Genomic DNA, 22,854 nt, shown 5'->3' with positions numbered 1-22,854 from the left:
TATTCCACCATACTCACATTAGGACCCCTTGCCATACCTGAGTTCCCCAACCCAACCCCAAACTCATTCTGGCACATTTCCCAGTTTCATCCCAGATTCATCAATTGGCAGCTTCTCTAGCACCCCACATTCCCCCAATTCAAGTCAATTTATTATTAAAGGGCACCTTTCCCTGCCAGGGATTTGGGGAGGAGGGGTGGGTACCAGAGGGAAGATGAATGAGACAGAGTCAATACCCGGAAAGAAGTCACAGCCCAGTGGGGGAGGCAGATGTGCCAACGAATAATGACACGGAAGAAATAAACACGCGCTAAACAGAGATGAAAGCGCCGTGCAGTAGGCGGCTGCGACTAATCCGTCCTGACCAGGGCGAGAAGGCTTCTGGGAGGAAGACAGATCTGAGGTCGCGCCTTAGTAGACTACCAGACCTCCAAACCAGTGATTCTCAGTCATTGAGGAGGAGGGCGAGAGTGGCAGAATCACCATTCCAAAATACGCGTGCTTGGCCGACCCCAGAGTTCTGACAAGTCCCGGAGAGCCGGGCAGGTGGCAAGGCATGTGTTATGTTTTTTGAAAAACTCCCCCGTCGATTTTTGTTCCTTCGTCCCCTTGAACGAGCACTGTACACACCCTGGAGGCCTTGACACATCTAGAGTCAGTCCGGATCTAGGAGAATAACCCCCGGGTTAGGGGGTGAAGGGTCAAGAATAGCCGGGGGGTAGAAGAGGGCGTGACCGAGTACACCCTCAAAACGTCACCCCAGATGTTACTAGAGCATCGGTCGGAGGGCAGGGCCCCGCCCTGCTCAGCTCCGCCCAGAGCTGGGGGCGGGCAGGTAGGCGGTTCTTTCCAATCACAGTCCGGGAAGGAGGAGGGCTCGAAAACGTTTTCTCCAATCACTGCTTGAAACGAAATGCGTCTCTCCTCTAATCATAGCTGGAGGCGCGAGGGGGCTGCCGGGATGGGAGCCGGAACCGACATGGATCCCTGAATGGGATGAGGGTGAAATTGCCATTGCTGGCTGCATCTATTTTCCAGTCCCAACATGTTGATGCACTTATTTCGGGTCGGGATTCGGGGCGGCCCTGTGCCAGGCAGGCCGCTACTACCGCTCCGGTTCCAGACGTCCACGACCGTCAGGTAAAAAAGGACAAACCTGCTCGCAGCTGGGGCCATTGGCTGCCCGGCAGGGCGTGGGATCCTCTGGGAGATGGAGTCCCCGGGCTCCCGCGAGGCCTGCTGGGAGTTGTAGGCGAACCCCACGGGGGATGGAATGTCACTCCCCTGGGAACTGGCCTCAATTATTTATAGCGACTATTCAGATGCTAGCAGGAGGCTTTGCGCGTATACATATGTATGTCGGATGGACCGAAGGGACTCTGAGGGTCAGAGACCATGCTTAGTCTATACTTTCCACCAGGAGGCACCATGCTGCACAGCTGTCGGGGTCGCTACCCGCAGCGCTAGTCCTGGTCCTTGATATTGGTCTGGAGATTTGGACAAAAAGTTTTGTTATTGTCCAGAAACATTTACTGTTGGTGGTGTCCCCAAGGTTCAAAACGAGCCCCTGGTTCTGGATACTTGCAGCAGGGATAAAGAGTCTAATAACTCATACATGTGTTTAAAAAAAGAAAGAAAGAAAGAAAAAGAAAAAAGAAAGTGTGAACACTTTCTTAACACACTGGTCCAAAGACAGATATGGATAGGAAACAAAGGCTACATCTTAAATATAAATTCTTCGTGAAAAGGGATTGATTCCCTTCTAATCCGAGAGTGAATAACCAGAGGGCAGGGCAAGCAGAATGTTCCCAGGGTGGTGGCTATGGAGCTGTGATGCCATTTGAAAAACCATTCTGATTGATAAAGGGCAAGAGCTGGAGCAAGCTAGAGCTAGAAGTACTGGCGCTGGGAAGTAGTCCATCAGCTCTTGGTGGTGACCAAGCCCTTCTTAGAGCCTTAGTTTGGAGAAGATGAGAGAAACTGGAAAGTGGCCATGGTAAACTATTAAAAGGATTGAAAAAGTCCTTAGAAAAGATTAAGGGTGTCGATATTATTTAAACCAGAGAGAAACCCAAGGAAAGCCACCAAACAATATTTAAGTATATGTGCATTCATTAATGCAATGTTTTTCAAATGGGCAGGTTGCAATATTTTAATAGATCAGGAAATGAATTCAATGGGTCAGGACCACTTAAAAAAGGAAACATCAGAGTGTATGAGTGAGTACTATTTTGTAAAGCAGTTCAGTGTTGTGTGGCATATATAATCATGTGTCCTGGGCTGCAACATAAAACGTATTTTACTGTGGGCCACAGTGAGTCTCAGATTTTGCAAAACACTGCAGTGGTGGGTCAGGTCAGATTGTTCTGCCTCTCTAATGAGGGCAGGCATTTCCTCAACCAGCATAAGCATTTACTGAACATCTAAGCCTCTTGGCAGCACTCTGCTAAGTGCTGAGTGAATAAGACATAGCTCCCTGCCCTGAAGGAACATACCATCTAATAGGGAAATTGGACAATTACACAGGGCAGAAGGAGTGTGAGTGTCTCTATCTGAAAAGTTAGGATAGCCATAAAGAACACAGTGGAAAATCAGACATAAAAACCAGATGGAATGGGTTGGATGGGAGGCATTGTATAGAAGTGACAAGAAGAACAGGCCTCTGTGAAAGCCAAGGGAAGGACGAGCTGTGGTCTGCAGTAGGAGGATCTGGGTCTGTGAAAGACTATTATGGTAAAGGAAACAGCCCACATCAGTAATCTCATTTGGTCCTTTGAGCATTCCATCATATTCTTTTGACTGGATAACTTCTCCTAACAGGTCTCCCTCCAGCTAGTTTTCTCCCCTTCCAATCCGTTCTCCTCTGTTATGATCTTGAAAACGGAAATCCTATCTTGTCACACCCCCAGCCAAAAAAACAGGAAGGGTCCTCCTTGCCCTCCAGATACAATGCAGAGGCTTTGTAAGGGCTATAATGACAGTCCCCTCACCCCACACGCCTCATCTCCCCTCTCGCGTGCCAGGCTTCAGCCATGCTGCCCACCCCAGCCTGCCCTTCAGTCCTTTCAGACCTGCTTTCACCCTGTCTGGAGTTCTCCCTGCTTTATCCCCACTGCCTTCACCTGGTGAACTCCTCTTCACCCTGACTTCTCACCTGGAAGGCCTTTCTGACTCTCTCATAGGAGAACAGGAGTGCCTCCTCTTCTCTTTGAGGGCCCTGCAGGTTCCCTTTCACCAGGCTTGGGAAGCTTTGTTATGAACTGTTTAATTGTCTTCCCCTACTAAAGCTTAACCCCATGAGGGGAGCTACCTAGTCCGTCTTGTTTACCTCCATATTCCCTGTGCTTCCTAACAGTGCACCTGGCACATAGTAGGCACTCAACTAAATATTGTGAACACTCGAATCTGTGTTACCATTTTGTAGATATGGAAACTGGAGGAATGAGAAGGTAATTGGCTTGTCCAGGGGGACAAGATAAGTTATTTCGATTTGTATTCTTCTCTGGTGCTTCCTGCAGCTGATGGAGAGGGAATATGCTAGCCTGTCCCCTCGTGCATTGTCCCATAACGCCCTCCAGGCCCCGGAAGTGGGGCAGGGTGGTGGGGCTAACCGTTGACCAGCAGGCGAAAGTCTCGGCCCACTCCTGGCCCTGCCACCCATCGCCTTGGGCAGGTCACACATGGAGAAGTAGAAAGAGCCTGGATACTGGAATCAAACGGCAGGGTTCACCTCTCATCCCAGATTATTGAAACTCTCTTGATACCACATGATTCTTTTTTATCTATCACGTGAAAATAACAGCATCTGCCTCCCAGGGGTGTGAGCAGTGAAGGAAGTGGACTGTTCGTTCTGTGCAGGTAGAGCCTCATGCAGCGCTGTGAACAGGCCCACTGCCCCACACAGGGTAGCCGCTGCTCTCTCAGGTACTTCTCCAGGCCTGATTCACTGGTAACTTCCACATCCTTACCTGTAAAATGAGTGCTGTGGACCAGCCGCCACCTGGCGTGTCCTGCTCTACTGGCCTGTGATTCTAAAAGAGCGTAGGTTGGCGACGGTCACTCACCAGGAAGACCACTGTTTCTGGAGGCCATGAGAGGCCCGGCTGACTGGGTGCTATTGGAGAGATGGCCCAGGGGAGGGAGCACTTCAGAGATTTGACAATGCGCTGGTGTCTCAGTCCTCAGCCATTTTGCATGAGTACGTTTGTCTTAGAAACGAAAGTTGCTAGAAACAGTCCTGAGAGAGGCAGTGTAGAGACTTGAAAGAAGAGGACAGGAGGCTCTCCAGAAGGCTCAGCCCAGAGCTTGGTTGGTTTGTTAGGTGGAGGAAGATGGGGGCCCCAAGCCTTCAGTGCCATTCTCTCCCTGCAGGCACTCCAGTGGCCGCCGCAGCCCCTACCTCCTCAGGGCCATGGCCCAGCTCCGGTCCCAGCTCCGGTCCTGCCTCCCTCGGACTCCCCCGGCTCCCAGCCGCAGCCTCTCTGGCTGGTGCTGGGTTGGGGGCATGCTGCTAGGCCCCATGGTGCTAAGCAAATGCTCCTGCCTCTGCCTCGTGGCGCTGTGTGAGAAAGAAGAGGCCCTGTCCACCTGCTCCAGACCCAGTGGCACGGAGTCCCACTTTAACTGGAAGCTCTTCTGGCAGTTTCTGCGCCCGCACCTGCTGCTCCTGGGAGCAGCCATTGTGGTGAGGATTTCTCTGACTACTCCCACACCCAGGGGAAGGGAAGCAGCCCTGAAGGGGTTTGTAGAATCCCAAGCCTGGAGCTGAGTAGTGACAGCATTCATATCTCACCAGATTGCTAAGAGGAGACCCCGCAGAAACAGCAAGGGATGGCCTGGCTTGCAGGCCTGGGGTCAAAGGGATGCCATGAGAAGTGTGCCTAGGGTGGCAGGTCTGCGGGGTGCGGGGAGTCCCCAGGGCTGGGAGCCTGGGCTTTAACTCACAAAGAGGGACAGATGTGTCCACAGGAGCAGCTAGACCATGAACAATGACCAGGCTCAGTCATGGAAGATGAGGGGCTGGGGACAGGAAAGAGCATGGCTCCCCTTCTCTAAATTCCTGTCTCTCTGTCCCCTTGCCCCCATCCAGCTGGCATTGGGTGCAGCACTGGTGAACATACAGATCCCCCTGCTCCTGGGCCAATTGGTAGAGATCGTGGCCAAGTATACAAGGGAACACGCGGGGAGCTTCATGACCGAGTCCCGGAATCTCAGTACCCACCTGCTCGCCCTCTATGGCATCCAGGTACAGCAGGGAGGGCAGGCCTGGGGGCACAGAGAGGTGCCGCCCCCTCGCACACCAGGGAGGGGACTGGGATTCTCGCTGAGTGACAGGCCTCTCTGCCAGGGACTGCTGACCTTTGGGTACCTGGTGCTGCTGTCCCGCATCGGAGAGCGCATGGCCGAGGACATGCGGAAGACCCTCTTCTGCTCCCTGCTCCGGTACGGTCGGCTGCAGGGTGAAGGCGGCTGTGTGTGCTGGGTCCCAGGGGGCTCAGGGGAGCGTCTGGGGCAGGGACCTCATCCTGAAGTAACGTCTCCTTTCTCTCCCCTGACCCGCTGCCCCACATCGCACCGCCAGGCAAGACATTGCTTTCTTTGATTCTAAAAAGACAGGGCAGCTGGTGAGCCGCTTGACAACTGATGTGCAGGAGTTTAAATCATCCTTCAAGCTTGTCATCTCCCAGGTCGGTGGCCCCAGGACCACCCTACACGTGCACACACGCGCGTCCCAGTGTGGACACACCAGGCTGGCCCTGTCCTGCCCTACCCTGGTGTTGGGCCCAGAGTCTGGGCTCACGTGAATGCGAGAAGCTGGCCCTCCAGCGAGGGTGTGGGTGAGGGCACGAGGAAGTTCATGGAAGGGAGGTGGTAAGGCCGTGTCCAAGGTCAGGTGGGGCCGTTTCTCTACTGTTCTGAAATCCTTCCTCCCCTGGAAAACCTTCCCAAGGACTCAGACAAGAGCCTTTCCTGGCTCAGCTTGCCACAAGAAAAAGCTCTCCGGCCTGCCTGGCCCCCCAGGTTGCCTGGATCGCTGACGATTATGGGAGGTGGGGGCTGTGCGATGGCTTCTCACTGTGTCACTGGTGTCCTCTTCTTATCCAGCCACATCATCACTGTGGCTGTGGGAGTGTGCCAGGCACTGGCCTGTGGTAGTCATTGGGCAGGATCGCCAAGCAAGTCCCTAGAACTGAAACACCACAAGAGAGGCAAGCTGGGGTTTGCAGAGTGGTTTAGGGGAAGGACGCTGACCCCTCCTCCCGCCTCTGAGCTGCTGCCTCTCAGTAGGGTCTCCTGTTCGCCTGGGAGGGGATTTGCAGTGCTCCGTCAACATTCCTACAAAGCCCCTTTGTGACTGCTGACTGTAACCCCACTGGTCAAGGAAAGGTTACATTCTGTGACCAGTGGATTGCCAACTGGCCTCTTAGGGATAAAGTCCCCCAGGTCATGCAGCTGATGCCAAATAGCCTTTCCTGCCTTCCTTCCCACTTCCCCAGGGACTGCGGAGCTGCACCCAGGTGGCTGGCTGCCTGGTGACCCTGTCCATGCTGTCCCCACGCCTCACGCTCCTGCTGGTGGTGGCCACACCTGCCCTGATGGGAGTTGGCACTCTGATGGGTTCAGCGCTCCGAAAATTGTCTCGTCAGTGTCAGGAGCAGGTACCAGAATTCCTTGCCCATCCTCCTTACCCTTACTCCTCCTCCTCCTATTTCTCTCTGCCCTGCACTCCTCGGTTATCCTTCCCCTGTCTCCAAACTTGCTTCCCTTTTTCCTGGATTCCTCACAGATTGCCAAGGCAACAGGTGTAGCAGATGAGGCCCTGGGCAACGTTCGGACCGTGAGAGCTTTCGCCATGGAGCAACGGGAAGAGGAGTAAGTCCCAGGAAGGAGGGTGGGAGCACCGAGCAGAGACCTTTCCCCTAACAGACTCCCACTCCCACCCTCTCAACCACCCCAGCCGCCTCCTGAGTGCTGGGTGTTGGCTTCTCTCACCAGGCGCTATGGAGCAGAGCTGGAAAGTTCCCGCTGTAAGTCAGAGGAGCTGGGCAGAGGCATTGCCTTATTCCAAGGACTTTCTAACATTGCCTTCAACTGTAAGTCAGCAAGTCCCTGCCCGGGACAGTGGGCCAGTGGAGTGGGGAAGAGGGAGGGACCTGGGTTTGTGGGCTGGGGTGAGCTTGGAGGAGCAAAGGTCAGGTCCCAGCAAGGCAGGCAAGGGGCAGCTCTCCAGCTGCTTGATACCTTTCAAACATTTATGAGAAGCTTCGTTGTGCCAGAGCACTCAAGGATGCTAACACATCCGGATACTGGAAGGCAATGGGCCGAATGGCACAATTGAGCTATCAGTAGAGTGCTGCAGGGTCACCCAGGAGAAAGCCAGGGAGGTACATCTCCCTGTTCGTTTTCCAAATGAAGAAAAACAATGGCTTAGAAAATTCAAGGGACTTGCCTCAAATTCTACAGTCAGTTGGTGGTGCAGGTGCCAGCGCTTGGGGCTAATACCTGGGCCTGGGCTCTCTCCTCTCCTCCTCGGTGCTTCCTTCCTGATCTCCCTATTCTTTTCTCCCTGCAGGCATGGTGCTGGGCACCCTGCTCCTCGGGGGCTCCCTCGTGGCTGGACAGCAGCTGACAGGGGGAGATCTCATGTCTTTCCTTGTAGCCTCCCAGACAGTGCAGAGGTGAGTGTGGGGCCTTCCCATTCCTGAGTAGTCCCCCACTACCCCCCAGAGCCCTGCTGGCCAGGGGCCAGGGAGTGCCAGCCTGCTCTGTTGGGACAGCAGCCCAGCCACAGGCCTGCCCAGCTACCCCAGTGAGGTGCAGGGCTGGGGAGAGAGAGCCCCCTCAGGGGCTGTGACATCTCCTCCCCGCTTATTCATTGAGTATAGATTCAGAAATGAGGTTAGCATCTTCAGGCTTCCAACAACTCAGGAACTTTCTTGACAAGCTTTTTAAGAGCTCATCAGCCATCCTCTGCCTGGCTATTTCCAATGACAAGAAGCTTACCCCTGCTTTCCATTGCAAATTCCACTCCTAGAGCTGGTTGTTTTTCATTGGTCTGAAATCTACCTGCTCACCTGGGCCCCATCTGCCCCCTGGAGCCCCCAGAGCTGACCTGGGCCCCATCTGCCCTCTGGAGTTGCCAGAGCGGATCGGCCTACTTTGCTTAAGACAGTCTAAGGTGGGTCACCCTTTTGCCTGCTCTATCTCAGCTAAATACTAGCAGTTCCTTCTGCTGTTTCTTTTTACTTGGACATTTCCCAAACATACCATGCACATAAAAATACATAAAACATAAATATCTGTTATACTAACTAAAGAATGAATATGTTATAATAAATAATTAGAGCGAAGACCTATGTCATCACCACCACATCAAGAAAATAGAATAGATAGATTGCCGTCACCCCAGAAGTCCCCCTACATGTCCCTTGCCAGTTCCACCTCCTGCACTCCTAGAGGTAGCACTATCCTGATTTTTATGACAATCATGTCCTGGCTTTGGTTTACCTTTCACCACCTATGTATGGGCATCTGTTTCTTCTATAACCCCTTATCATCTGGCTGCACTGTTTGGTGTATTATTGCCCCTTATAAAATGAGGCTAACCCAGAGATGGACAAGTTAAAGAGATTCCCGTTCTGACCCCAAACCCAGCATTCCCCAAAGACCAAACTTGACCCAGTCCCTGCAGCTGCACTAACACTCTCCTAAGCCCCATTTCTGAATGATGCTTCTTGTCTTGGGACATTCAGTCCCACTTTGGTCCTGGACTCAAGCTTTCCTGGCAATCTCATTCCTCCTCCACCCCAGGAACTTGGGGCTCTCTGGTGGCTTTGGGATTAGGAGGTTCTGATTGCCGTAGAGGTGGAGCTTGGGGTGTTTCTCTCTGCACCCCCTCTAATGCTGACCCAGTTGAGTCTATCAGGGCTGAGCTTTGGCCTTTGGCCTTTCTATGCAGGTGATCATCTTAGTTCTGAGGACCCATAAGCAACCCGTAGACTCCCGTAATAAAATAACCCTGTGACTTTCCACGTTGGACGGTGGAGGGAAAATCGCCCTCTGGGAAAGGGCAGCTGCACCTCCCAGCCCTGGCTCTTGTCCCTCAGATTCACCTTCCCCTCTGGGCAGGAATTCATAATCACAGCTGCCCCCCACCACTTCCCTGTCTGGCTTAGCCCAGGCCTGAGTGCAGACCCTTTCCTCACTTCCCCACTGCATGGCTTAGCCGTTTAACCCAAGGAGTTAGCCTGTCCTGTTTCTGTGGCTGCTGGGTGTGGCTGCTGCACAACCACAGGCCCTTGGCCCATCCTTCTGGGGGTCCTTCTAGCCCTGGACCCCTCACCACATGGAGATTCTCCCCACCCACCTTACAGGAATTGGGTCTTATTTGATTAAAGAAGCTGGGGTATTTTCTTGACGGGTCCTGCCAGTTAAGCCAGGGATCCACTGTCAGTGCTGGGGTGCAGCAGGGGAGGGTGGGAAGGACAGACAGACTGAACAAGGGCCGGGAGGCAGAAGTGATGGCCTGAGTCAGGCTGTCCTCCCCCCACCGGCAGTCAGCCTCAACCTTTGGACTCCATCCTAAGTGTTCTGTTCGGTGGCGCTGGGGCCCTGGCTGAGGGGACGCGCCCACACAGACCCGGCAGGGCCCGGCAGCCGCGCCCCCTGCTGGCCTCCTGCGGTGGTGCCCTGAGGCCTGCATCCTGAGGCAGCCGAGAGCAAGGTCAAAGCCGCCCCTGTGAGTCACGTGCGTTTTGGTTTCAGTTGCTTGGGGGACCTTTGCCAGGCCCCTAATGGCTTCCAGATCTCTGGGAAGACTCTTCTCCCTTCTCGACCACAGATAACTCGTTGTATTGGCTCTTTTTTTGCTCAGTGCCTCCCCACTCCCTTTGGCAAGTACTGCTTGCTCTGCGCCTGCCAGGCCATTGCCTTGTGGTCTCTGACTCTCCCCGCCCTACCCTACCCTGGCCCTGGAAGAAATGAGTCCTGCTGCAGAAGGGCTGCTGAGGAGTCAGTCTCTCCTGTTCTTGAGATAGGACCCAGGCTCCACGTCCATACACACTCACATGCACACTCTGTCACGGGTCAACCACATCAGACAGGGCTGGTGACTAAGGAGCAATTGACTCACTTCCTTCTCCAGCCCCATAGCAGGCAAACATCCCTATCCCCACCCCCTCCCTGACAAAGGAGGTGATCCACTGTCTAGACAGATAGACAGACACACACATACACAGACCATTTTATATACATGGACGCTCCCCTGGAGGGCAACCCCACAATAAAAAAAAAGATAAAGTTTTTTTCAGGGAATTTCGTTTGGGGATCCCTCCAGAGTTGCCCCTTGTGATCCAGTGTCTTCTGTTTTCTTCCTTTCTCTAAAAGTTCTTAACCTCAGTTTTTTACCCCCAAATTTGAATGTAAATTATTGCTCCTCCCTGGAGTGGATAGCATTAGCTCTCCTCTCTTGTGGGGTACCCACCTTGATCGCCGCTGAAGGCATCTCCATCATCAGGGCAAAGGCAAGGGAAGACATACAATCAGCTGGGGGCATCTTCCTTGTGGACTGAGCTCAAAATCCACACCCCCGGCCCTGTGACACCCCCGGCCCTGTGTCCTGTGAGCCTGTCTCTCCACCCTGCATTCTGTGGGCCAGGCCGTCATGGGGTGCAATCCCACTGGGGCCCTGCCCCTTCATTCCATACCCCTGTTCTTTCTGAAACCTCAGCCCTGGGTCCTGAGGTGGCATGAGAGTTGTCATCCTCATCTGGCCAAGGAGAGAGCCAAGGCACAGAAGGGAGAAGTGACTCGCCCACCTACAATCCTATATTTTGGGAGAACCCTCTGTGTTTGGCTTCAAGCCACCTGTTTCCTTGCCTCTCCCAACAAGTCCTCCCCATCCAGGTGAGAGCCAAGCCTTTCCCTCTGGTACTGGCCTTCTCTCTGGCTCCTCTGTCCTCACCTCTTCCAACCATTCTCCCCTCCTCCTTGCAGGTCCATGGCCAACCTCTCGATCCTGTTTGGGCAGGTGAGTAGCAGGGAGTGGGGACACTGGGACCTGGGATGGAGTTCCAGGACTTTAAAGATATTTGTGCATTGCAGGAAACTGCCTATTGGCTGAGGATTGGGGGCTGCAGGGAGGGGGAGAGAAGCAGGGGATCCTTGAGCCATCAACTGCAGCCAACATCCAGGCCCCAGAACAACAAGCTACCTTCTTTGTGCTGTGCAGGAGTTCAAGGGATGCTGCTGGGTGACTTCCACCCATCTCCCTAGCCCAGTGGCTACCTTCCTGGGGACCCCCAGAGACCCTGGATATCCCCCCTCCCACCTCACAGCAGACTTTAAAATTTCCTCCCTCAGGTGGTGCGGGGGCTCAGCGCGGGAGCCCGTGCCTTTGAGTACATGACCCTGAGCCCATGCATCCCATTGTCTGGGGGCGGCTGCATCCCTAAGGAGGACCTCCGTGGGTCCATCACATTTCAGAATGTCTGTTTCAGGTCAGCACTCCAGTGGGCCAGGACCATGGAAATTCCCTCTGGGCTGTGGATTGGAAGAGGGAGCCTGGGAGGGGAGATGGGGTTTAACGCCCCTCCTCTAAATAAACCCCCTTTGGAGGGGTGCAGGGAGGCTTCAGTAGGGACTCAGGCATGGCCTGCTTTGGGCCTAGCTCTTCCCTGGCTCCTGGGAACCCTGGCCAGGGCCAACAGGGGACTTGTGCAGCCTCCTCTGACTTTGGGTCTCTTGGCTTCTCCCAGCTACCCCTGCCGCCCTGGCTTTGAGGTCCTCAAAGACTTCACCCTGACGCTGCCCCCTGGCAAGATTGTGGCCCTTGTGGGCCAATCTGGGGGAGGTAAGAGGAAGCCAACCCCCTCCTGCCACTACCTTCTCCTTGCCCTCCGACTTTCCTTCCTCTGGTGGCCACTTAGATTGGGGATGGGAAAAGTAAGGCCCTGCCCTCGGGAGCCACCCTGCCCCTCCTGGACAGTGTCACCCTCTTCTGCCACTAAGGGGCCCTTTTTCCTGGAGCAGTCTTCAGAAACCCCTGCCTCGCTCCCTAACAGTCCCTGTCTCCCCAACCCCAACTTCCCCAGGAAAGACCACCGTGGCCTCCCTGCTCGAGCGCTTCTATGACCCCACAGCAGGAGCGGTGCTGCTGGACGGCCAGGACCTGCGCACGCTTGATCCATCCTGGCTCAGGGGCCAGGTCATCGGCTTCATCAGCCAGGTGTGGGGAGAGGGGGTTCGTGCGCCCGGCTCCCCTTGGGAGGCAGGTCTTCACCAGACGGGGCACCAACTCCCACCCAACCCCTTTCACCTTCCTTCCCTTGGCACCACTTCTCTCCGTCCTGAGGCACCCAGTGCCTTTTCTGTCCTTCGCTGTCCCACCCCCCACCCTCAAGCTGCCTTCAGGAGGCCTCTGGCCTGTGTTGCTTGCCCCCCCCCCCATAAACCTGGCTCTTAGGCTTCCCTGCCCCAGGGGCATCTGCAACTCTGCCCCCCTCTTTCCCCAGGGAAGGAACACTTTGTTCCCTGTTTAGAGCAGTCTGAGCAGATGGCGGAGGATCTTTTGGGTAGGATTGGCTTTTTAGGATCTCAGGAATTCTCTAGGAAGCCTGTAGTGGCCAGAAGGTTGAAAGAAGCCCACGTCAGGTTAGCTAGGATCTGTTGAGCCCTTGCCCTGGAGTACTGAGGCCTCTGCCACTTTTTCCTGTTCGAGGTTGTGCTGCCAAGTGAGGTGCCCACTTTTCCCTTTAAGGGCCATGTAAATAAAGAGGGTACCCTTGCCAACCCACAAGGGATGGCAGACCCCAGGCAGGAAATAGCCGAAAGCCCAAGTGCAAAATCCTCCTTCCTCTCTCCAGAGAGGAGGAGGGTCTGTTTGCCAGGCCAGCCAGCATTTGCCCTCCCAGCCACCCTCTGTTCCTGCTCCTCGGTGCTGGATCCTGTACTTTTGGTGGGAAATTATCTCAAAGATCAGCCTCTACTCCCCTGTAACGGACCACTCTGTCTCCTTACCTGACCTTTGAATTTCTGACTGTCCCTAACTGGCCTCTAAAGAATCCCGTTCTTGCTAAAATAGATTGTTCTGATGAACCTGGCACCCCCTCGGTGGTTCTGGGGCAACAGCTGAGGTATGGGGCAAAGCCAGAATGTCCCCTGTTGACTTCCATCCCCATGCCCCTCGTGCCCAGGAGCCAGTCCTGTTCGGAACGACCATAATGGAGAACATCCGTTTCGGGAAGCTGGAAGCCTCTGATGAAGAGGTATACGCAGCCGCCCGGGAAGCCAACGCCCACAGCTTCATCACCAGCTTCCCCCAGGGCTACAACACCATCGTTGGTGAGTTGCAGGGACGGGGATTCTGTTCTGCTTTTCAAGGCCCCATAGTGGATGAGGCATGGAAGAGGCGATTCCAGATTGCTAGTTTGAGATCGAGGGGGATTGAGGTGAACAGGAACAGCTGAGAGACAGACAGTCATTGCATCAGAGAAGAATGAACTGAACACTGGCCAAGAGTGACAGCGCTAGCTATACAAAACAGGAGAGCCCAAGCCTCTGGGGTCCAGTCACACACGGACCAGGCAGGCAACAGAGACTGGAGCACTCAGAGAGCAGTTGGAGGAAAAGAGCAAGGGAGCACAAGTACAGGACCTGGGCCATGGACACAAGTGATGGATGGTGTTTAGATTCTTCACAGAGCTTAGCAGCCGGCCTCCATGTCCCAAGAAGAGGAAGAAATGGGGGTATTGTCTCTTCATAGCTCTTTATCCCCCTGCTGGCTCTTGTTCCATTCCTTTTCTTTTATTCTTTAGTTGAAAGGTGTTTCCCCTCTTGTCTTACATGGGGGTCAATTTGGTTGAGCAGGTCTCTCTCCCGACTTTCCCAGAAGAGGGCCTTGAAGGTTCCAGAACACTGAGATACGGGAGCATCGCCTTGTGGAACATTCATATGGCAGCATTAGGCAGCTTTATGTTTACCATAGAGGCCTTCTGTGTTCCAACTCTCGGGCCATGTGCATGGTCCAGTATCTCTTGGCTTTGCTGCAGAATGTTCCAATGTATCTTAAGGTACAGCAGTATCTGGGGTTCTTGACTGTGTATTTTTTTTTTTTTTTGAAATAAATTCAAAGTTATAGGAACAGCAGCAAAAACAATACAATCCCCATACACAGAACTCCAGCATACCCTGACCCCCATCTCCCCTGATATCCCAATCCACCAACTTTAACATGCTGTCACATCGCTATTTCTTTCCCTCCCTCCCTCCCTCCTTCCCTCCCTCCTTATCTATCATCCATCATCTATTGCTCTGTCTTCTGAACATGAGACCTAGCAGCACACATCCTTGAACAAACACTATAATTCACATATACAATTCCTATGAACAAGAACATTCTTTTATGCAATTCCATTAAACGCAGCTAAGAAGTGAGACTCAACATTGATGCAAAGCTTACATTCTATATTTCCTTTTTTTTTTTTTTTTCTTCTTATGTCTCAACTGTGTCCCTTTGAGCCTCCTGTCCTCCATCCTCAGATCCCATCCAGGGTCATCCTTGGCATTCAATTGTCATCTATTTAGACTGTCTTTTTTTTTTTCCCTCAATTGTGGAAACATATATACAGCCTAAATCTTCCCATTCCACCCCCTCCATTCCACCCCCTCCTTAGCATTCCGTTAGTAGGATTAATCACATTTAGAATGTTGTAATGCTATCTCTTTCCCACCATCCATTACTAGAAATTTCCCTTCACCTCAAACAGCAACCCTACACTGATTTCTTAACTCCCCACTGCCCCTTCCCCCATTTCTCTTAACCCAAACTCTACTTTTCATCTCTGTGGTCATATTCTCTGATAAGTTCTTTGTATTTACTGTGGGGCTTAAAATTAACTTCTTAAATCCATAACAATCTTGTTTTTCTTTGATACCAACTTAACTTCAATAGGACACATAAACGATGTTCCTATACTCCTCCATTCCCCCACCTTTATATAGTTCTTGTCAAAAATTACATATTTTACATTGAGTTCAAAACCACTGATTTGTCATTAGAATTTGTGTATTTTATATCATGTAGGAAGTAAATAGTGGAGTTACAATTCAAAAATTATTGACTTCTATTTGTATTCCATTGTGGTCGGAGAATGTGCTTTGAATATATTCAATTTTTTTTTTTTTTTTTTTTTTAATGGAGGCTTGTTTTATGTCCCAACATGTGGTCCATTCTGGAGAAAGATCCATGATCACTAGAGAAAAACGAGTGTCCTGGTGATTTGGGATGTAAGGTTCTACATATGTCTGTTAAAATTCTCTATATCTCTTTCTCCTTTCTTTGTTTCTCTGCCGGTAGGGCTCCCCTTAGTATCTGAAGTAGGGCAGGTCTTTTATTGGCAAACTCTCTCAGCATTTGTTTGTGAAAAATTTAAGCTCTCCCTCAAATTTGAAGAAGAGTTTTGCTGTATAAAGTATTCTTGGTTGGAAATTTTTCTCTCTCAGAATTTTAAATATGTCATGCCACTGCCTTCTCGCCTCCATGGTGGCCCCTGACTAGTCACAACTTAGTCTTATGTTGTTTCCTTTGTATGTGGTGAATTGCTTTTCTCTTGCTGCTTTCAGAACTTGCTCCTTCTCTTCAGTATTTGACAGTCTGATCAGAATATGTCTTGGTGTGGGTTTATTTGGATTTATTCTATTTGGAGTTCACTGGGCATTTATGCTTTGTGTATTTATATTGTGTAGAAGGTTGGGGAAGTTTTCCCCAACAATTTCTTTGAATACTCTTTCTAGACCTTTACCCTTCTCTTCCCCTTCTGGGACACCGAGTCTTAAATTTGGACGTTTTATTTTATCTATTGTATCCCTGAGATCTGTTTCCATTTTTTCGATTATTTTCTCCATTCTTTCTTTTGTTCTTTCATTTTCTGTTTTGTGGACTTCTAGGACACTGAGTCGTTGTTCAGCTTCCTCTAATCTTGTATTATGAGTATCCAGAGTCTTTTTAATTTGGCCAACAGTTTCTTTTATTTCCATAAGATCTTCTATTTTTTTATTTACTCTTGCAATGTCTTCTTTATGCTCTTCTAGGGTCTTCTTCATGTCCTTTATATCCTTTGCCATGTTTTCATTCCTTGATTGTAGTTCTTTGATTAATTGTGCCAAGTACTGTGTCTCTTCTGATATTTTGATTTAGGTGTTTGGGATTGGGTTCTCCATATCATTTGGTTTTATCATATGCATTAAGATTTTCTGTTGTTTTTGGCCTCTTGGCATTTGCTTTGCTTGATAGGGTTCTTTCAAGTTGTAAAAAAAAAATACCAATCTAATTTTTCAGAAATACAAGTTGGTGGCATACACTTTCTCTAACTAACCAGCAGATGGCATTTGCGAGTCACCTATACCCCTCAAGTCAGTTCTCCTCAACTTTGTCCTTGTGGTGTGTGGGGAAATGATTCTTGTGGGGTTCAGTTGGTGAACTCAGTTTGGGTGTGTTGTTGGAGCTGTCCGCCCTGAATGTGGGGTGTGTGTCTGGGTGGTTAGGGAGGCAGGGCAGCTTTAATATTCAAACCCCCAGGTGTTCCCAAAGATTCAAGGCCACTGCAAGAGTCTAAGCCTTCATTTCAGTTCTGCCCCAGACCCTCTCTGTCACTGACCCACAAACCACCAGCATTGACATAGCATCCCTGGGTTTTCCAAGCAGGCCCCCCTTCTCAGCTGTGATCTTCCAGGACCTCTGCTGAGGGAAGGCTGTGCTATGTCACAAGTGTGCGCCATCCCTCAAGGGAAGCCCCAGGCTGCCGGGCCGTGCAGGGGTGCTCTCAGCCTGATGCAAAGATGGCTGAACGGGGCGTCTCAACCTCCCCCCACACACACACACAGTTCCTCCTTCCCAGCTCCGGGACAACTGGCGCTGCTCTGGGCTGTGGGCACGGCCCCGGGCAGGAGTGTCTCCAGCCCACTGGGGAGCCAGCTGCAAGCAGCGGGGTTTCTTTCTCCTTCCGGCTCTCCCCTCCGCTCCCCTGGCCCTGAGGGAATCTGCAGCAGGCTATCCTCCATGCCAGACACTGAGAGGGCAGCTCAGCTCGCTCCTGCTCTGCTTCACTGCGTGGTTCCCACCGTTGCAACTGCAGCCGCTCCTGGGTTTTTCCCTTTTTTTTTAAAAGAACCAAATGCCAACCGCCGGCTTCCCCACACCGCAGTGCGGCCGCGGGTCTTTCAGCCGGCTTACTCACTCGTTTCAGAATGCAGACTCCCGGTTTCACCAAGTGTATGGCCCCTGTGGTTCTAGCAGACCTTGTCCAGCTGGTGCATCGCTGAAACCGGTATTCTGGGTCACCTTCTGGTTTTTATCTAGTATTTTTCACGGAGGTGTTTTTTTTGCCCTGTCTCACCTAGCCTCTGTCTTAGGTTCTGTCTCCTCAACTGTGTTTTTTATAACTCAGACTTTAGTCTAACCAAACTTCGGCTTTCCAAGTTGTCCCACCAGTCTTTAGCCTGTCCCTCATATTCTATATAACTAATCCAGTTTTTTTTTAAATACCACTCAGATTCTACAGCATCCTGACCAGAGTTGCTATGCCCCCATCTCTCCTGGAGCAGCACTTTTCTTGACCTCTGATCCCAGCAGCCTCCCTAGCTCATCTGGGGCCTTTTGGGTCTGCAGCTTCTTGCCGATCCGTGACTTCTCTGCATCATCTAGAATCTTTTGTCTTCCAGGCTGCTACCTCTGCTCTTCTCTGTGGGCATTTCAGAGCCCACATGTGGTCTTTCTTCCCCAAATGCCCAAGTGATGGGCTTCTAGAGACCACATTTGGGTCCTGAACATTCACCACAGCAGCAGACACCCTGGGAAGCCAAGAGAAGGCAACTAGATCTCCGGGTCCCAAGGTGAGAAGTGGGGCCAGTTATGACCCTGAGGCCCCACCATGGTTGGGGGAGAGTATTCAGTGACACCTCTAATGTTCACTGAGCACCATGTGTGTGCACGCCTACATGTCACATTGCAGGAGTGTGCAAACGCATTTGCGTAGGGATGTGGGATCCCCGTGAGAGCTCCTGGCTTGGCTGGAGAGGCAGGACGTATGTGCACAATGCCAGGGGAGGACCCTGTGGGACCAGAAGGCAAGTTCAGGAAGGACACAGTGCTCTTTTGCAGGGCAGCCCTCAAATCCAGAGCTGAGAATTGCTTCAGGCCCCTGCCCTGTCCCCTTCCTTCCCAGGTGAACGGGGCACAACCCTGTCCGGTGGCCAGAAGCAGCGCCTGGCTATCGCCCGAGCCCTCATCAAGCAGCCCACAGTGCTGATCCTGGATGAGGCGACCAGTGCACTGGATGCGGAGTCAGAGCGGGTCGTGCAGGAGGCCCTGGACCGGGCCAGCGCTGGCCGCACCGTGCTGGTCATTGCCCACCGGCTCAGCACCGTGCGTGGGGCCCACCACATCATCGTCATGGCCGACGGCCATGTCTGGGAGGTCAGTCTGGGCCTGAAGAATTAGGTCAGTGGGTTTGGGACGGCTTCAGTCATGGACAGTGGGGCAGGTGAGTCAGCTGAGCTGTGTAGGGGTCTTGCCTGGCCTTGAGGATTTGGGACACAGCCCACGTAGATTCGAGAGTTCCTGCCCTCAGCCAAGCTGTGACCTTTCAGGGCCTCAAGTTTCTTCCTCTGTCCCCTGGGGATGGTATACTTACACCATCTGCTCCTCGGATAGAAAATGGAAAAGTACTCAGAAAAGTGTACAGGGCTGCAGAAGGGCACCGGGGGAGCTGGCAGCACCATGGGCCCCAATCAGGGACACCAGGCAGAAATGGAAGCTAAGAGGCTAGGGCTGCGGCAGAGCTTGGGGTGGCACAGAGCTGCAGCTTGACTCACAGCACCGCCGGCCACTGTTTCAAGCTGACACCAAGAGGATTTGCAAGGGGTGTTCGGGCCCTGTTGGGGTCCTGGGTCTTGCAGAGACAATGGGGCCCTGAGTTGGAGTCTTTGGGCTCTGTCAGAGAGACTGGAAGGATCAGATGCTCTGCCCAGGTGCAACTACACAGGCAGTTGGAACAAACACATGCAGGCTTGCCAGCAGCACTTCCCTGCCACTGTCCTTTGGCTTCATAATGTCCCAGCAGCAACCCTGGCTTACACAACGGTGACCCCAATCCCCGACGAGAATTACAGCCCTTCAAGGGCTCTGAATTCTGATCTGGGTCCAGGTCACTGGGTGGCTGGGTTTGGGTGACCATCCTTCCTCTTTTCCAGGCTGGGACCCACGAAGAGCTCCTGAGGAAAAGTGGGCTTTATGCTGAGCTCATCAGGAGGCAGGCCCTGGAAGCCCCACTCACCTCAGCCCCACCTCCAGAGAAGCCAAAAGGCCTTGGGAGGCATCACCCCAAGTCCTGAGAAGGGGCCGGCTGCAGTCTGGCCATTACAGAGCATCGGTACCCAGGGCTGGGGCTCGGGAGCACACACCAGGGATGGAGCCCCACGCACGAGGTGCTCCACTTACTCATAATAAAACCTGGGTCCTGCGTGGCCAGGCTCGGGGAGGAGGTTGGGGGTGCTCCCATCCCCTCCCCACTCCAGCTGCCAGGCTGCTTCCCTCCTACCAGAGCCCCTGGAGCATCTTTGGGCAGCAACGGGCTCTCCCCAGGCTGGCTGTCCCTTTGCCCAGACCCTCCCCAGTCCCCCTCTCAGAAACATTCCGCTGAGTCTTCTTCCTCCATCTGGCATGCTCCAGATGTGCAGGCCCCCTGCTCAAGGGATGTTTTAAAAATTAGGGGCTGGGAATGGGTGTGTAGGTTCAGACCGAGGATTCTGCTCACACCTCCTCCTCTCCCCCGACCCTTGCTGGCCTCGGTTTCCTGACATGGGGTCTGACTTCCCTGTTCTCCATCCCTGTTGCCTCTCTGGGCCCTGAGAGAAGCCTGCTCCTTAGCCAAACCACTCAAACCAGCAGAGTCCCCATTCTCCAAATAACTTCCCTTCCTCCCCTCTGCTCTGGTAACAGCCTTTATTTCTAGAGTCCTCCCTATCCCTAGACCAATAAGAACTACTGCAGCCTCAGTCCTGCCCCCTTCACCCCCCACCCAGATGGGACATTTGCCTGGCGCTGCCTGACCCTTACCATGGTCCCTGCCCTGGTGAGATTGTGGCTCAGCCTCCCCTCTACACTGAGACAACACCCAGAACTCAGCTATGTGGGGCATAAGGTGCTAACAAAGTAGTAAACATACAGGGAGAGGATTGTGCTAACCCCTCAGCACTGACAAAACGCACCACACAGTCAGAGGAGTGACCTCTGCCAGACCAGCCTCCCCAGACTGCTGGGAGAGGCGCCGCGGAGAAGGTGGAGCTGGAGCCTCATCTTGGGAGAGGAGGGCAAAGGGCCGTGAGCCGGTGGTCCCAGAGCTGTGAAGGAGAGGACCTGAAAGGCACAGTGGCAGGGCCCTTGGGCTGAGCTGGCACCCCAGGACCTGTGAGCAGTGTGGGCTCCACGTCCCTGTGCTGCTCCAGATAGCGCTGTCCCTCTTGTTTACTCCCGGAGCCAGTTGCCTCCCCTGCCTTGAGACTGATGTCACTTCCCGTTGGGAAGTCCCCACCCCCACCCCCGTTCTGAGGAGCAGGGCAGTGTCCTCAGGGCTGAGGAAGAGGGGTTGCCTGTGCTGGCCCTTCAAGGCCAGCCAAGCATTCCTGTGGCCAAAGAAGAGCAATGCCATGTTTGGGGAGACACTGTGGCAGCGGTGTGCGGGACAGAGCAGAGACAGCCAGGGGCTGGGCAGCCGGCCTGGGAGGGGTAGCTGCGTCTCAGGTGTGAGTGAAGGAACCTGCGGGGAGAGTCCCAGTTTCTGGGATGCTCAGCCTCCTCTTGGTGTGGTTTAGGATCAGATGCTACTTTGGGGCCCCATCACCCACAATATCACAGGACCACACCCACCCTGATTTGATATCCTGCTTCCTGACTGATACATCTCAGGCGGAGCTCGAGGGCAGCTTTGGGTTGCTTTGCCACTAAATACCTCCCCAGTACAGACAAGAGCAGGGCCTCAGCTTCCTGGCCAAGTCGGGCGATGCCCAGCCTGGCCAGGGCGGCCCTGCTTATCTGTCTGAGCCCTTCCCCGTGGGAGAGCTAGCCGCGGCAGCTCCTGCTGCACCAGCTTCAGCCTTGAGGCTCTCAGATCACTTCTGACACCAGATTGGAGGTCTCTCCTTACATGCTGCCCTCCCCGCCTCCCACCAGCACCCACTATGGAAGTAGCAAAACCCCCTGGAAAATCTTGAGCTGGAAGCTGCCATTCTCTTTCTGTGTAACCTTAGCCTCTCTCAAGCTCTTCAATAGAGACAATCCTGGCTGGACTTAATCTTAAAAGCTTAAAAAAAAAAAAACTTTTTATTTTGAAATTCTTTCAAACTTACAAGACAGTTACAAAAGTAAATCAAACCCCACACAGAGAACTCCAACATGTCCCTACACCTGCCCCCAGATACCCAGATCCACCATTTTTAACATTTTGCCACATTTGCCATATCATTCCACCTATCTGTCTGTCTGTCTATCAACCCATTTTCTGAACACTTGAGTGTAGGTTGTGGACATCATGCTCTTAGAGCACTTAATCCTGAGAACAAGGATATTCACTTATGTAACCAAAAGTGAAAGAAATTTAACATTGATAGGAAGCTTCCAGCCTATATTCCAATTTCTGCCTATGTCCCAGTAGTGTCCCTTTGTGCCTTTCCTCCTCCCTTTCCAGATCCCATCCCAATCATGTATTGCATCCAATTGTCATTCTCTCTCCAGTTGCTCTTTCTCTCTTCTCTTTAACTGTGGGGAGAAAGCTTGTTTTAAGAAGTTAAGTGGGATAGCCTTGGAAAGAAGGTCACATACTTCAAAAATATTTAAGTATCTGTTCCATGCCACTCGGCCAACAGTGGGGAGTGAGGCCCGGTCCCTGCCCCCAGGAAGCTTACAGTCCTGTCGAGAGGACAGACAGGTAAACAAGCAATTGCAGTACAGCGTGATAACGTTCAGTTGGTGGAACTGGGTTGTTTCTACCACTTAAGTCTGAAACAAACCTGCCGCCTCAAAGGCTCTGTGGAAGGAGATGGAGTAGAAATAAATTTCAGTGAATAAACTAATGGAGGCATGTCTGCTTTCTCTCCGGCTCACAGTGAAACTCCTCCCGGTTCCTAAATCCCAAATGGTGGATGAATAGTCAAAGCAGAGAGTGTGACACTGGCAAGGTGCAGGCTCTGATGCTTCGTGCAGTCCTCTGGGGGTGTTTATAGGCCAGCGACTGTGGCCCGGAGGTGGGCAGCAGCCCATCCACTCGGAAGATGCCTGGGCCTCCTGCTGCTGCCCCCAGACCCCTGCACCTTGGAGGAGCAATACCTCCTTGGCCCACTTCCGGCCAGCTGGTGGTAACTTGGCCGGCAGCAACTCCGCTTTCTGGAGGTCTCTGCTCCAACCACTGGGAAACTTCCTGAGCCCCAACTCGTCATAACCTTCTCTGGATCATCTAAAGCATCTTTGGTCAAATAACCTGCTGGCTCTACCCTCTCAAGGCCAGCTTTCTCAGGCAGTGCTAAGGCACTGCAGCCCAGGGCATCTCGTAGCCAGTCCTTGCGGTCACCCCAAACTTGTTCAAGGATAGTGGGTCTTCCTTTAGAAAAGCCCCACACAAAACAGGCACACTCCTATGTTACATTATTGATAGGGATACAAAATGGTATAACTCCTATGGAGGGGGATTCTGTGATACCTATCAAATTGCCATTGCCGTTCTATTTCTGGGAGTTTATCTCTCAGACACACCTGCACAAGCACAGGAAGATGTCTGTGCAATGGTATTGACTGCAGCATTGTAG

At 52.7% G+C, this 22,854-nt stretch overlaps 1 protein-coding gene and 1 long non-coding RNA gene across 3 annotated transcripts; both read left to right on the top strand.

The window, feature by feature from the left end:
• Positions 1–957: 957 nt before the first annotated feature.
• On the top strand, positions 958–22,112 carry ABCB8 (ATP binding cassette subfamily B member 8). Of its 2 annotated transcripts, XM_037835822.1 has the most exons (16): positions 958–1,140; positions 4,372–4,684; positions 5,090–5,245; positions 5,348–5,442; positions 5,582–5,687; positions 6,498–6,659; positions 6,788–6,873; positions 6,997–7,094; positions 7,574–7,679; positions 10,996–11,029; positions 11,362–11,498; positions 11,757–11,851; positions 12,093–12,226; positions 13,194–13,341; positions 18,222–18,472; positions 19,249–22,112. In XM_037835822.1, exons 1-16 carry the CDS (start codon positions 1,046–1,048, stop codon positions 19,387–19,389), a joined length of 2,157 nt encoding a protein of 718 aa, XP_037691750.1. In that variant the 5' UTR covers positions 958–1,045; the 3' UTR covers positions 19,390–22,112. The 2 variants fall into 2 exon arrangements, with proteins under 2 accessions (XP_037691750.1, XP_037691751.1); XM_037835823.1 differs by lacking the exon at positions 4,372–4,684 and having other exon boundaries at positions 997–1,140.
• Positions 17,547–18,207, top strand: LOC119533913. Its single transcript, XR_005216928.1, has 3 exons — positions 17,547–17,889; positions 18,009–18,081; positions 18,158–18,207. It is a non-coding gene; the product is annotated as an uncharacterized LOC119533913 (long non-coding RNA).
• Positions 22,113–22,854: the final 742 nt, after the last annotated feature.

The sequence above is a fragment of the Choloepus didactylus genome, chromosome 5, assembly GCF_015220235.1.
Source record: "Choloepus didactylus isolate mChoDid1 chromosome 5, mChoDid1.pri, whole genome shotgun sequence".
Taxonomy (NCBI): Eukaryota; Metazoa; Chordata; class Mammalia; order Pilosa; family Megalonychidae; genus Choloepus; species Choloepus didactylus.
This window is presented reverse-complemented; position numbering and strand designations above follow the sequence as displayed.